At 34.0% G+C, this 16,454-nt stretch overlaps 1 protein-coding gene across 1 annotated transcript; it reads right to left on the bottom strand.

Annotated features, from left to right (window-relative positions):
- Positions 1–1,157: 1,157 nt before the first annotated feature.
- Positions 1,158–2,662, bottom strand: LOC134251675 (uncharacterized). The gene is made up of 2 exons (XM_062734080.1): positions 2,563–2,662; positions 1,158–2,162 (listed from the first exon to the last, which is right to left on the bottom strand). The coding sequence occupies exon 2, from the start codon at positions 2,154–2,156 to the stop codon at positions 1,560–1,562; it is 597 nt and encodes a 198-aa protein (XP_062590064.1). The 5' UTR covers positions 2,157–2,162; positions 2,563–2,662; the 3' UTR covers positions 1,158–1,559.
- Between the last annotated feature and the right edge of the window lie 13,792 nt (positions 2,663–16,454).

Here is a 16,454-nt window from a genome sequence, read left to right as displayed (position 1 = left end):
TCATGGCTCTGCTTTTTGGTATTCTTTAATGCTTCAGACATGATCATGGCATGGAATTTGTTTTGAAATAAAACCAGAAGTCAATTTTTATCATTATATGAAAATTATTGATACATGTGGAGCACGTTTACAAGTTTTATAATTTATTTAACTACTTTATGTAACAAATGTTACTTTTTAACTATTTTAATGTGTGTAATTCTAGATTAAAGCACGACGCCTACTATTCTTTAATATGATATGCAATATAGAGTATTAACAATCTTTTTTTAAAAGAATGTCAAGAATCCAAGAAACTGTATCAGAAAGATAATGCTATTATAAAAATTCTTACAATTCTTTATGCTCTAGATATATTAGTAGGTATGACTTTCAGGAGTCTTTTTACCCTTTCTGATGATAAAGTACCCCTGTATTTAGAATTAATTTTGCTTAAGATGAGTCATTTTGAGTCTTAGGAATATACAATTAAGTTATTAATAATTCATGCAGGACTTAATATACAAACCAAAAACTAGTTTTGCATAATTCAGATGTTTTCATATCTGAGTAGAGATAAAAACTTCAGATTCTGGTTAATCGAGGCAATTACTATTTTATTGAGCCGTGGTGTGTGCTATTCGGGACTGCATTAACATAAATCTTTCATACAAATGCATCATTTGCGTGTGCAACAGTGACAACTCCTCAACTAGTCGTGTTACGTTTACTTATGGAAATGAGAGCAAGACAGTTAATTTGTCCTTGACATATGCAGTCATTATCTCCAAAAAGCATAGAAACCTCGGTATTTTGAACTAGCAAGGCTAGAGTACATGATGACATGATTACCAGATAATATTAACTTCATGCGCTTATCCTTTAACCAAAGTAGTTTTAGCAGGCAAGAAAATATTTACACTAGAAAAATCAAATATTCCAGTTTTGAATGAGACCTTTAAATATTTTTCGACCGTTGAAAGGTCAAATAATATTTTTGCTTAGACGTAGCATTTAAAATCCTGTATTGCCATTCAAAACAAATACTTTGATATTTGTTAAGTTTAACTTAACTTCTCTCCGTTAAAATAATTCTTTTTTCTATTACTTCCTTTGTTAATAATTATGTGAATTTCCCTCGCGTTCCCTGTGAATATGATAAAATACAGACATATATATATGTTTACTTCGTTTTTATTTCATGTAAACAAGAAATTGTTGAACATTGTTGTTTTGACATAATAAAGCAGTACCAAGATTTGTTGGACTACTGAATACAGCTTGTGGTATCACCAGAAGCAAAGAACATTTCTGGTATCAAGTATATACAGTTACTGTGACGGTCTGATATAAATACTAGTACTTGACTGAAATCAATCTTTAACAGTCTGAAACTTTCGATTCCTTCAATGTCACAGTAATGCTCTGTTCTTTTGCACGTTCTGGCTACTCGAATAATGTCACTCTGCTGCTTTGGAGCGGAGCGCGCCGAAGCCCGATTTGTTCAAGCAGTAGGTTTTCAAAAGTTTTCACCAATTTGGGCTTAATTGGGTATTAAGTCCATCTTCGATCGAGACAGTTCACGTGTCACTTATTGGGGACAGATCGCGGTAGTATATTACAGACCCGATCAATTGTCCACTCTTTAGCTTGCCCCCCAGTGGGAGGAATCCAACTTGCTGAAAGTCTCCAATCTTTTCAATGATTCGCCGGACGGCAATATTGTTGGAGAAAGTGTCCACGTACATGCCCATGTAACCGATCTTTTCGGAGAAGGCGATGGCCTTTCTCATGCAGAATTCGCCAAGTTTCTGGTTTCTCTCGGAGCGTTTGACGATGATGAAAGGATCTACCACTCCATTAGCTCCACGATAGAATTTGCTGACGGCTAAGATGAAACCAGCTAACAGTTCGCCACTTTCTTTGCAAATCACAGCAAAGCAGTCACTTCCCTCGATTTCTCGTCGGAAGTCTTTCTCGGAGTCGAATTCGTCGATTCCGTAGCCGTCTCCATGCTGGGCGGCTTCCTGGATCATACAGTAAGTCTCCGTTAGCTGCTGTTCTGTCATGAAGTCGATGATGACATGGCGGCCGTTTATCAGAGTGGCTACCATTGGCAGTGAGTTGATCCAAGTCATTCTTTCGATAAATTTTGGGCTTTCCTGGTTTAGAAGCATTTCTGGCTGCAAAGATAAAAGATAAGATCTATTAGTCATCAAGTTTTAAACCTTAGTTACTTTCATATCATCTCAATGTCAATTCTAAAAGTTTTTTTCCTATGATGTGCAAGTATTCTAAACATCGGTCTGGCATTTGTCCAGGTAATAAAATTTCTTAAGACACGATATTGTATTTCTTTTTTCTTGAGACTCGACATATTACATCATCGTTGATTCATAATTAGTACTTATTTGTTTTATGCATTGTCCTCAAGTAATAATTTGAAGAGGTGACGAATATCATTTATTGCTGTAGGCAAACATTACAACATGTCTAACGCAATACTTTAATATTATTACACCATTACATAATTATTAAAAAATATGATGAAACAGCAATTGTGCAAATTAACAGTATACATACCTTAATAAGACAATTATGTCAAACAGCTAAATCCAAATCTAGAAAATAGAAAGTTGCAACAAAACTGATGAATTGAAATATTTTATGATCTCTCTCCAAGTAATAGAATGGTTATAGACTATCTGTTTTCATTATCCCTATTTATACCACTCTCGATGTCAACTGACTGCAATGGGGGCGGAGTCAACGCTTTTGTTGACAATCCGGTTCTTTCTGGAACGTGGCCAAGTCGGTCTATCGCTGTATGTTGATTTGAGGCTGTTTCGCTCTGTAGTGATTGGTCAATGAAATCTTGTGGTTTTGTGGACTCGGTAGACAGTGAATTATGTGTTAATTATTACAGCTTTATTATTTCTGATTATTTACATAATTTCTTCTGAAGACCATTACTATATCCTTGGTAGTTTTTATTTTAAAAAAATCATTTATCCAATGATATGCATAATTTGTGCAGTCGAAAAGGTATTGGAACTTTGTTAATATTGTTATTATATACTACATTGTAATTGAAATATCAAGTATGCATAATTAATTTATTGCGCACAGAAATGCCCATTTAATATTTGATATCTGAAGTATCCCATGGCTAGAGTACAATGTATGTCCTATTATATTATACTACACATATAAAAAGTGTAACAGGATTTTGTGGCTTTCCTTAAGTGTGCGATTGACCGACATATCTGGCCATTGCAAGTGTCCGAGAAGGCAATGCTTGTACAAGTTATATACCTTTACTTATGAGTAGCTATATTTGTGCATATGTTTATAAATATGAAATAACGGTGATGTAATGCACTAAATAAATAAGACACTAGATATTTCAATGGATCAGCCGTTATTATCGGAGATTAACCACGCGACTCAACCTGTATCCTTAGCTGATCTTAGGAAATAAGTCACTGTCCGGAAAAAGCAATTTAAATGAGATAGATAAGTGTTAAATCTAAAGTTATATTGTCATATACTTCTCAATTAAATGATTCTAATCTGTGTAAAATCCTTGACAGAGTTTAAGGCTTTATTGACATATTACCATTAAAGGTAAACATGTGTGACCTAGACAGCGGTGAAGGGAACTCTTTCGCGCGATAAATCAAGGAATTATCTACCGTCAAAAACATCGTCTTAAGTAAAATCAATGAAAAACAATCAGCTGAGAGATGAGTCACAAGTTCTGGTAGAGCAGTTTCACGATCGATTTCTTTAAAGTATCTTCCCATCTGCATGGTTTTTTTTAAATGCATTACTTATATATTGTTGAAGGTTAGGGTAATGACCGGAGTATTGTCAACCTGACACCATAGGGTTTTCCAATATGTTTATATTTTTAAATACAGTATTTAACTTAGATGTCCAGGCGGACAGTATACTCGAGATTTTGCGGCATAATCACTGAGGACGTTACATCGATATATGCACTCTTTACACTGCAATCAATTAGGGCATGTATCCTGATCGGCCGAATTAATTATAAACAAAGACCGACCAGGCGACTATGAAAAATAAGTCTGATTAATTTATAGATATTCTTTTTTTGCGAAACATTTTTATCTGTGATTATCTGATTATATTGAACACACCTTTTAAATGTATCGACAGTTTTTTAATAATGTATATGTTCAAAGAGGCTGTATTCACTATTCCAACAGTATTATCAATTAAATAAAATAACATCCGGGTCCGGGGTCAATAGAATATTGTGGGTATCAGATCTCGGGCACCTATCTAAAGATAATATGGTGTTTAAACCATGAGATCATCTACCCGTTTAAATCACACCTCAAGAAATGCATGTACAGACCGAAGTAAAACTTTAAAATGAACATGACTCATGTTCATGTATCAAAATACGGGTATTTACAACGGGTACCTGTTTTTACTATACAGTATACTTATACAATGTATTTAGCTGTTTACCATTAAAATGGAACCTTACATCTAAAATGTAGACAAATATGGAAACAAAACAAGAATATTGGCCTTCCAAGGAATTGGAAATCTAAATATAGTAACAAAGCTTTCTTCTCTCCAAATAAGGTTAATCTATGAAAAGTCCATCAGCGCCCGTGACTCACGCGAAGTGATCAGTTTTTGCATAGTATTTTGGTAAACAATTGTATCAGAGTTTTGGTTCAGGTGTAATTTCTTATACCTTTCTTTGAGTCACACTACCGTGCTGTCATTCATCTGAGAATTACAGGTCAACTGTTCGAAACTTTTTACTGCACACTCTCGATGCAATGTTGTTCATTTCACAGCTTCCATAAACTAACTAGATTATCACAGGGGCTTTGCACTGGATTGTGTTATTATAAACTCGGTCGATTATGTCAGTAATTGTATCATAAATTGAAATAAACATTGAGATTATTAGACAGTGAAATAAAATTCATGCTCCAAGTGAAGTAACTAATCCCCATAAAGATTGTATAACTATACGATCCAGCGAGAGATGGTTCCAAGCCCACCCATCCTCTTCTCCCAATCCTTTGATTTTCAAACTATTATGATTTTAAAAAAAAAGATACCTTGTGACAAAGCACCACTTAAACTTGAGCCTTCGTAAATTGGAAAATTAGGAATATTAAAAAAGTAAAGGTTTGTCTGTAAGAACTGTTGTCGAAACAAACACCCCCACCCACCCACCCCATCCTCTTCCTTCTTTTGAAATTTTCTCGAGTTTAAGCATATCTTAGCTTTTCATTAGTTACTTGGTTTCCGTGCGTATGCCCTCTCCCGCAAAAAATCTTGATCCGCTCTTGATAAACAAAAGAAACTGTTTTTTAGTGACCAATATATTGATCAGTATTTATAATGATCTCATGTTACTGGTTTGTCTAAATGACTCACTTCCCTCATTTCTAGTTCTGACAAAATAGGCTGGGCTTTATACTGATGATATGTGACACTTACTCACAGTATACACTTATATCATGGAAATTTTTATTTCAAAGTCTTGATTTATTTGTACCCTAAGAGCACCATCTTTGAATGAAGAGTACTTGATGTAGCTAAATTTGATTTACACACCTCTGTACATTACCTGTTCTATATAGATTTGACGTGTGTGAAAGGAATCAGTGACGTATTTCAATCACTCATTTATAAGACTATTCAAATTCCAGCAATTTTTAAAATATTTCGTATTTACCATCCTTGTTTTTCATGTGCTTTGAAAATGTCTTTGAAATTCTAAAATTTAAAGAATTTGTATTTTCTCCTTCTAATGTCTGTTGACATTTCTGTACAGGTGCATTGTAAAATCTAAACCATTAATGTAAGACTACTGTCTTTGCAGACTTGTAATTGGAATTACGATGAGGTTGCAGCCTGTGAGCCTTCCTATGGATTAAATTATAATTAAGTTGTGGATTAGAGTCAAATGAATGCAATTAATTTTGATGCATTTTAAGTCTATAACATTACGTGACATTTAGCCATGATAACATTACTTCGCAGTACAAATTTTCATATTTTTTGTTTACAAACAAAGTGACTCATATATCCTTCGAAGTTTAATATATTTAAAAGTAAATGAAGGCTTTAAGTACATACCTAACTACGAACAAAGTATGCTTGCATATTATTATTAGTTATATTGTTTTCAGCATTTACATCGGTAAATAGCCGATACGGTGTACATATATCTATAAGTCAATTAAAAATTATATGAATCGATAAAGAGAAAAGTTAAAGTTTTTATCAAAACATGTCCATCCCTAGTGCATTAGAGGAAGCAGGGTTCGACATTCGCGCTCGTCACCTCGTCATTTCCACCCAGATATGATTTTGGGCAACCTGATTTTTAGTCTGGCTCGCCCAAATGACGACTTGGGACGAGTTGGAAATATTTAAAAATGATATTTAATATTTCAAAATAAACTTCATAAGGCTTTGAAAACATTTTCCTGTAACAAAACCAACCCTTTCAACACGTTCAGATTGCAGCCTCGTAGATTTTTCTACCTGCCAAATATGTGTTCGATCAATCAGCTGATGCAATATTTAATAAAAGTCTTTATTAAAGTTTTATTTGAGATATAAAATATGTCAACTTTGTCAACAATCACCTTAAATATAAAGAGTAATAATCGTCATTGTAACATCTTGCATTTCCCCCTACAACTTTCTGATCATTTGATGATCGTTTTCTGCTGCTAGACAGCCATGTTGGGTCTCCACTGTAATATCACACCTGGTTAACTCAGTCCAGGGTTATTTGAACCCATTTATGTAAGGCTTCATGGTAAGTGAAAATGAATGTTTTAAACTACAAACTTAAGCATTCTGTATGTCTGATTCAATCATCATTCTGCTTAAATATTTTTGTTTCTGTTAATTATTGTAACAAATTTTTAACAATTGCACACTGAGTTTTGTTTCATTTGATATTTGATTTGGACGACCTGAAATTCATTCGGGCAACCTGTGATCACACCATGGTTGCCCAAATGGCGAGACCAAATTTTGACGAGTGTCGGACCCTGAGGAAGTATATTCCTTATTATTGCATCATACGCACACCAAGAAAAGAAGCCTATTCTCTTAGCATACAAATTTATAATGCCTTTAATTTACCTCTAACAACAGAAATACAAAAAATCTGTATCTTTGAAAACTGGGCATGCAATTTCCTATATTTTTTTTTAACGATAATGAGGCGTGTTGAGGCAATTCTTATTGTAGAAACCAATGCTTTGTAAGCGATCCTGAAGAAACTTTTAATTTTGCAATGCAAGCTAGAAAGGGGAACGGGGGACAGTCAACCGTTTTTGGAGACAACAAACAAAAACATTGCCAGGCAAAAAAGGATCATCAAACCTCATTATCGAGGGATGCCACATCATAAATCAGCTTTAGTTTTTAATTGTATAGTTAACATATACTATATTTTTTGACACTATGAGCCTGCAATGGCAGTTACATGTACAACTGTAATGTATCAAATCTATAGTGAAAATCAACCTTTGAACTAACTTTTAATTTTTGATAAACAAAATGGTTAACTAGTATATAACTTTTAAATGTCTATTTGCGCATAGAAAAACACTTGCTCTTCTCGTTGTCCTGCAGACCATCATGCGGTATCAGTTATACGTAATATATTTTTTGATCGTGCTCAGGATAACAAAAAATATTTATTATCTATGTACTTTATACAGTTGTATCTAACTTTAAAAATAAATTTTTCAGATCGGTATTTACGATAGGAAAGTGTTGATCTGACTTAAACATTTCACTACATAGTACAGCAATAACAAAATACCATACCGGTAAGTAGTCCAAATTGGACATTCCATTCCTGCTTTTGAATTTTTTCTAGCTCGTTGAAAGCAGTAAGACTAACAGTCAACATTCCCACCCCCACCCCCAAGTTAAAATTGATACTCTAGTATTGATGATATGCCAAAGAAAGTTCTCTTTGTAGACGGCCTATCGTTGATACCTCCAGATTCAAATTTACATTTTTTAGATGTCATACTTTTTCATATTTTTTGTTTACAAACAAAGTGACTCATAAATCCCTCGAAGTTTAATATATTTAAAAGTAAATGAAGGCTTTAAGTACATACCTAACCACGAACAAAGTATGCTTGCATATTATTATTAGTTATATTGTTTTTAGCATTTACATCGGTAAATAGCCGATACGGTGTACATATATCTATAAGTCAATTAAAAATTATATGAATCGATAAAGAGAAAAGTTAAAGTTTTTATCAAAACATGTCCATCCCTAGTGCATTAGAGGAAGTATATTCCTTATTATTGCATCATACGCACACCAAGAAAAGAAGCCTATTTTCTTAGCATACAAATTTATAATGCCTTTAATTTACCTCTAGCAACAGAAATACAAAAAATCTGTATCTTTGAAAACTGGACATGGAATTTCCTATATTTTTTTTAACGATATTGTTTTTTCCTAATGAGGCGTGTTGAGGCAATTCTTATTGTTGAAACCAATGCTTTGTAAGCGATCCTGAAGAAACTTTTAATTTTGCAATGCAAGCTAGAAAGGGGAACGGGGGACAGTCAACCGTTTTTGGAGACATCAAACAAAAACATTGCCAGGCAAAAAAGGATCATCAAACCTCATTATCGAGGGATGCCACATCATAAATCAGCTTTAGTTTTTAATTGTATAGTTAACTTATACTATATTTTTTGACACTATGAGCCTGCAATGGCAGTTACATGTACAACTGTAATGTATCAAATCTATAGTGAAAATCAACCTTTGAACTAACATTTAATTTTTGATAAACAAAATGGTTAACTAGTATATAACTTTTAAATGTCTATTTGCGCTTAGAAAAACACTTGCTCTTCTCGTTGTCCTGCAGACCATCATGCGGTATCAGTTATACGTAATATATTTTTTGATCGTGCTCAGGATAACAAAAAATATTTATTATCTATGTACTTTATACAGTTGTATCTAACTTTAAAAATAAATTTTTCAGATCGGTATTTACGATAGGAGAGTGTTGATCTGACTTAAACATTTCACTACATAGTACAGCAATAACAAAATACCATACCGGTAAGTAGTCCAAATTGGACATTCCATTCCTGCTTTTGAATTTTTTCTAGCTCGTTGAAAGCAGTAAGACTAACAGTCAACATCCCCACCCCCACCCCCAGGTTAAAATTGATACTCTAGTATTGATGATATGCCAAAGAAAGTACTCTTTGTAGACGGCCTATCGTTGATACCTCCAGATTCAAATTTACATTTTTTAGATGTCATACTTCGATGTATATTTTTTTGTATATTCAACACTACTAATTGCATTTTTATACTTTTAAAAAGTTTGCAGTCGCACGCGTGGGGCAGTGGTTAGAGCGTGTGCTCGAGTCGCGGATCTTACCTCGCGTGTTCGAATCCTACTGCGTTTTGGATACCGTTCATTCGAACGAGACTGTATAAACGAGGTCTCGTGTCGATTTGTGTTCTGGCAGAAAAAAAAGATCCCTCAATGCTTAAAGATCGTAAGTGCCGAGAACATGCAGGTCTAAATTGCAGCTCTCCGCAAGTTGTGGCGTCTCGCGCCTCTATATGAGTGAGTGGTTGTTGTATATTGTTTTTAAGAATTTTTCACTCATATTGAGACGCCACCATTTGCCGGTGGAGGGCTGCAAATTTTTTTCCTATACTCGGCACTCAGGGCAATTGAACAGTGAGGGATCTTTTTTGTGCCAGTACTTACTGCGACACGGGAGCACGGTTTTTTAAACGGTCTCATCCTAACGACCGGTCTCCACGTCCCATAGTGGGATTCGAACCCGTGACGTAAGGATCAACTCCTTACTTCGCGACTCTGGAGTAGATGCTCTAACCACTGCGCCACGCGGGAGATCTCTATATGACTGACAAATTCTTAAAGTGACGCTAAACATCAAACAAACAGATGAAATTTAAACATGCAGTGATATTTGCATCCTAGAAAAAAAAACTCGCTCAAGAAATGTAATGTAGCTTTAATGATGTTAATTATGACGAATGGTAGAATCGCATAAAATCCTGCACATTTTCCTAGAAACTTCCAAATATTCTTGCCTTTTCATTGGGCACTGGAAAAAGAATTTTCCTCGTTTGTTTCACGAAGTACTTGTGTCCAATTAGATTTACAGACTGAATTACAAGTGTAGGAGGAGGAATTTCCCAGTAGTGGAGGAACTGACATTACTGTTGTTACAGATCAAAGCTTTAAAAAATGTTTTACAGGAAAGGATAAAAGAATCAGAAGAATTCATTAACATTTGTCGATTCAGGACCTTATCAACGACATCTTTGTTAACAAATGTGTAATGCGTCTGATTCTGATGTTAAAATGTAGTTTGGAAACCTGTTGAAATATGTCCTTAAAGCACCTTGAAATCTCTGAAAAAAATGTATTTGTCTGTGACACTGTATTTTGTTGGTTGTTCTTGAAATATTCGAAACACGACAATCGTGTTCTGGTGATGTTTCTTAATGCCATGCACTTAATAACTTAAATCAATTTAAAGAGCAAGTTGAAAAGTTCATATTTGAAAATTTTATGCTTACTGTGCAACTTAATTGTTAAGCATATTTCAGTTAAAATGAAGTTTTCTCTGTTTTCATGTAATTTGATGCATATTAGTTCTCCCCCATTAAAACTTTTTAAAGTTTTCTTTTGTTGGAAAGGGATAATATTGTGCGATCTGTCATAAGTCGAATGTTTCATTAAAATCTTTTCAATACAAATGAAAATCGACCTTAGTACTAGTATATCATTTAATTTTATTCCTCCCGTTTGAAAAAAAGGCTGCAAATTTGATTGGTCGATGAACTAATTTGCGACTGCAGCGTTAAATCCTCTAATATGTATGATGTCCCCGCAGGTGTTGTTTTAGCTGCATGGAAACATCGTGGAAGCTAAATCCCTCTTTTCTTTCAAGGGTAAAGTAACTATCAAGAACACGATCACATCTGGAGAATCACTTCAACTTCAAGGGAAAATGTTGCTTCCATGTCATTTTACTTCTAAACCCCCGGCCCCTTTAATAATTCAAAACTCATTACAAAGCTTAACGGTTAAAATTTGGATTACATAAATGTTCAGTACATAAGTTCTAAGTATAACTATATTTTTAGCCTGTCAGATTGTAGCTCTACTGGTTCGTAACAAAAATGTTTGACAAAATGCTAGGTAATTGACCGCTTGATTTTGACCTTTTCGATTAAAAAAAAATCTCCATTGTTTTTTTTTTTCTTTATTAAAAATCCATATTGATAATTTAGGATCTCTTTTTCGAAAAAAAGTACTAAAAGAACTTTTAACATTTTACCGTTCAGGCCATTTCCCTCTGTCACTAGCCTCATCGTCTTAGAAACTAGCCTACCGCGCTAGCAGTGGCTGACCATGCTAAAACCGAATAAGACCTTATAAGCATCAATTCCTTGATGTTAAAAATGCAACAATCGGAAGGGCAACTTCAGATTAGGTATTATCAATATGTTCAGTAGATCATTGACTGCTCAATGAAATATATGGAGATAACGAACCGTATCCAAGCCCAAAAGTCCAGAGCAAACACGGATCTCCAAAACATCAGAGGTGGAATCAGATGCCATGGAAAAGTGAACATCCCCTGCCAACTGGTCACACCCGCCATGTGCTCTCTGTCATATAATCGGGAAATAACGGAAAATCCGTCGTCAATTCAGTTTGTAAATAATAATTTGATGTTCAATTTCATACATCCATTGACATTTGACAAAATACTGTAACGTAAATGTTTTAACAAAAGGAAATGATAGTTTCTAATATAGAAAGCAATTTCTAAACTTACATAGCAATACATAAATACTGAAATTTCAAATTCACTATATTATTGAAGTTGACAATTTAACGAGTAGTTTAAAAATTTTAAAAATTAACACATCTCATTTTTATTACGTAAACTACATATATAGTAAGAATGAGACTCCTGACTTCAATGGAAAACTACTGGGTGGGTTACATGTTTGTTAAATGATAGCAAGTCAGACATTATTTGCATAACAATATCATACGATACAGTTACGACGCTTTTAAATATAGTTTAAAGAGATGGGGTAATCTAAAAGAAGTTCGGCAAAATTCAAACACACCTAGTGGTATAGTTCATCAACTTTGAAAAAAAGTTAATAGGTACTCTTCTTGAAAAGTCAATAGATACTGTGATCCAACAACACAACACCAAGAACAAACCTCAGCACTTCTACATATGCGGGTGGGGATGGGTTTTAGAAAGACAGGCCAAAGTCTTCATTAAATATTATAAATATCATCGTTTTATGTACTGTATGCTTAATTTTATAAAATAAATATATTTCAACCACCGCCGAAAAGTATGTTGATATGTTTGTAATATTCAATACTTTTGTTTGCTTATTGTACGTTGTTCTGTAGTTATCTTTTCTTAACGTTAAAATTTTGGTGATTGGATTATTATTGTTTAACACCGAGTCGGCAGTATTTCAGCCACATAACGGCGATTTTAATCAGGCATTTTAAAAACCATGACACGTATAATCAAAAATAGAGAGAGAGAAAATTAAAGTTACAATAGGAATGACTGATGCACCTAAAAAAATGTCCTTGGCATTTGGAATCAATGTCCCTTTCCTAATCGATTCTTATGTAACAGAGTTAAGAAAGAGCCATTCTATAGACTAATCATTGAGCATCAAATTCTCTAAAAAGCCTGATTAGTTAATATTCAACAAAATTTCATTTGTTTTCAGATTTCGCCTTGTATATGTAATAATCTGCCTGCCATAAATATGGAAGGTCCAACAGGTAATTTCTCTCGTTATAACTGGTAGATAGAAGGCTATTTCAGGAAGATCTCATCGACCACTCATCTAAAGTCTCGATTAAATATTATAAATATCATGGTTTATGTACTGTATGTTTAATTTTATTCTTTTGAAACAAATATTATACATGTTTTTCCTGTTAATATATTTCAATATCCACATGATATTTTTTTCAGAGACACTTACCTATAACCCGTTCACATTACCATAAATAATAAAGTTATTCCTCTTTAACTGCTATAACTATTAGACATTTAACTTTTAAAACTTTAAGTTATTTTTCTGCCGATTTACAAGTATTTTGTTATCACAATATCTTTACCAGACCCTCTGGCTGGTCGGAGATTTACGGAGACAGCCGAGTGTCTGGTTGAACGAGACTATGTTCTGTAATATTCTAATAATTGGCGTATCTTTGTTGTCAAAAACTGCTTTCATATGAATTCCTTTGTTTACAGGAAGCCAAGGTATGAGTTGGGAACCATAGGCTGTCATCACTAAAAGATTTATTGTTTCCATCGTCAATTCGTTGTTATTACAGAGAATTATCTTTTCTATGCTCTTTAACGTTAAAATTAGCATTCATTGGTTTTTTTGGATTATTATGCTGTTTAACACCGAAAGCTCAGGACAGTATTTCAGCCACATAATCGGCGATTTTAATCATTTTCTTTAATCGATCTCTGGCATTTCAAAATCCATTACACGTATAATCAAAAATAGAGAGAGAGAAAATTAAAGTTACAATAGGAATGACTGATGTACCTAATGTTCTTGGCATTTGGAATCAATGCCCCTTTCCTAATCGATTCTTATGTAACACAGTTAAGAAAGAGCCATTCTATAGACTAATCATTGAGCATCAAATTCTCTAAAAAGCCTGATTAGTTAATATTCAACAAAATTTCATTTGTTTTCAGATTTTGCCTTGTACATGTTATAGTTTTTTGACTGACGTGACTCATACTAACTGTTAAACATATCAAATTCTTAAATAAAGTTGACAGCAGAATTATTCTACCTGATTAAATACACACAGGGCTCACGACGGGGTAGACCGGTGAACAAGAGCTGCTTACTGCTCCTAGGCAACTAATCCCACCTCTGGAATTTTCTTAGCATTTGAGTTCACGTTTTTTTCGGATATTGTTTTGTTTGTAATTGCTTTTTCATTGATTACTGTTTGTTATCGTCGCCCTCTTTATTGCTTTTGGATATTTAAATATACATGTAAATATGATACATACGTGCACCGCTACTATTCCCAAGGTACAGCGTGATCAGTAGGTCGAGGGTTCAAACCGCGAAAACCTTTAGTTAAAAATAGGTAGCATCGGTTTTTTGACAAGCTCTCTGTTCTTTGAAGTTAGAGGTATCCCTATGGTATTTCAGACGTGACCTTAAATAAATGCCAATATTTACCTTAAGTCGAATGATACAAATGTTAATAGATTGCAACTGGGTTTTTTTTTTTGCCAAACATGCAGTAGTCTGAAGTAAAAGGTATCACTGTTCCTTTTCAGATGAGACCTTTGAACAGATACTTATGTCTCGGATATTTACATGTACATGTACCTCCTACCGATAAGTCAAATGTTGCAGCATGATGCAACTGCATTTCAGTACAGCATCATGTTCGAATTTTTGGAGTTGGTAGCATAAACGTAGTATCCTATTAAAGAATTGTCCATCCAATGATATTTCAATGCCATAGAAATGAAAACTGCGCATTGCGCCTTTGCAATTCAAACAATAAAAATGAAAGGAAGACTAAAATTTCTAGTCTGTATGTAGCATGTTAAATAGGCTATAAGTGCGTCTTAAATTTTCATTATTGATCTCCATAATGAGGTGAATGTCGTGAATGTGTTTGGCACAGCTGTTGTTATATGACCATTACTTCCGGAAGTGATGTGCACTATTGTAGTGCGCAGCTGCAGATCTGCCATTTTCACTTTTTGAGCACCTTATTTTGCATCAATGATGTAATAGATCTTTCTATGCAGAATTTTAACTGACATTATAAGTCTTTCGACAAAGCGGAGATTTTTCAATTTCTTACAAAACAGCTGCTTTCTTTATCACTTAACAAAAGCTCCTTTATTTGTCAAATTTTGGACTTTCAGTAAGATCACGTTCCCTAAAACATGTTACTAACACAATGATTTATTTCTGACACTTATTTATTGGTACATTTTAAGTCACAATTCTGTTTGCTGTTGTCCTATAAGTGGTAAAATTACTCTCTGGATTTTTTTTCTCTTTACCCAGAAGAAAGATTTGACACAAGTTTCAAACGTAAAACATTAAAGCCCTACTAACGACTTTTCAAAAGTTATGGTCAAGGTAAACGTTTTTTCGGACAAACAGATTAGCAAATAAACAAACTAAAAAACAAACAGATCAGGGACAAACAGATTAACAGACAAATATATAACCTAAATAGTGCAGCATGTAGAATATTTTTTTTAACAATCTGTTTGATTGTATTATGGAATAGTCTCTGCATGCAATAGGAGCACGTTTGATGTATATGTTGTGCAACATACATATGAAAGATTATACAGTCATTTAATATATGGTCAGTTAAAAGACCAATCTATATATATCTCAAGGTGCTTGGAACAGCTCAAATTGTTCTATTACCCGATGCTAACGGCAAAAGAGCAAACTGGGCGCAGTAAAACACATAACACAATAAGCTGTTCTCAGCACAATGTGAAAATGTTGGGGTCTTTTCACTGATCATACATTAAATAGCTCTTTTATTACTTTATATTCTGAGTATATAGGTATTGGCGGTCAAAAATTTACAAATTATTCTACATATTTAATACAAAAGCAGAATCATTTATATTAGATAATAGATAGGTATATCTCACGATTTCTATGACAGAAAAAGCCCCCGATCTATTGAAATCAGGAAATCACGACTGTCTAGGGCTTAGTTAAGTTGTATTTTATTCTTTGAAGAAAACCAGAAAAAAACCGCCTTAGACTGCTCAAAACCAGCTTGCATTGAATCTGTAAAGATTAGAAAGAATAAAACATTCATATTAAATAAGATTGTAGGAAAGAAGGAGGCAGGAAACGATAGACTCCTTTTGCCAAAGCTCTAATCAAATTCCTTTTTCAGAATTATTGTCATTTGTATGCTTCTGTTATTACAGATCCCTTGGAATGTAGCATTTGGTTTGTCCGTTTGTTTGTCTGCAGCAACTTTAAACATACACGGTTGGTGAGAGGAATTTAAAATTTCTATTCTGAGAACTATTCTTTGCGTCCGATGCCAACACTTTCGCCCTCATGGCCTTGTCCTATGAGTTCTGCTTTTTCTGCACACCTTATATCTCAATTCAAGCTGCCATATGGGGGACGATCACATCTTTTTATCTGCTACTATCATCATTTTCCAACAACGCACTGTGTATGAGAGTTGCAATTATGTTGCAAAAGAAATTCAGAATTGCAGACAGACCAATTTTCTATTCGACTCAGTCCAATTTATAAATGCATATGTTGATATTGATACAGTCTAATTAAGAAATCAAAT

Source organism: Saccostrea cucullata, unplaced genomic scaffold, assembly GCF_032062105.1.
Source record: "Saccostrea cucullata isolate Sc308-1 unplaced genomic scaffold, CSIRO_AGI_Scuc_v1 ctg168, whole genome shotgun sequence".
Lineage (NCBI taxonomy): Eukaryota > Metazoa > Mollusca > Bivalvia > Ostreida > Ostreidae > Saccostrea > Saccostrea cuccullata.
The sequence above is the reverse complement of the archived record's forward strand: the minus strand, read 5'-3'. Positions and strand labels throughout refer to the sequence as shown.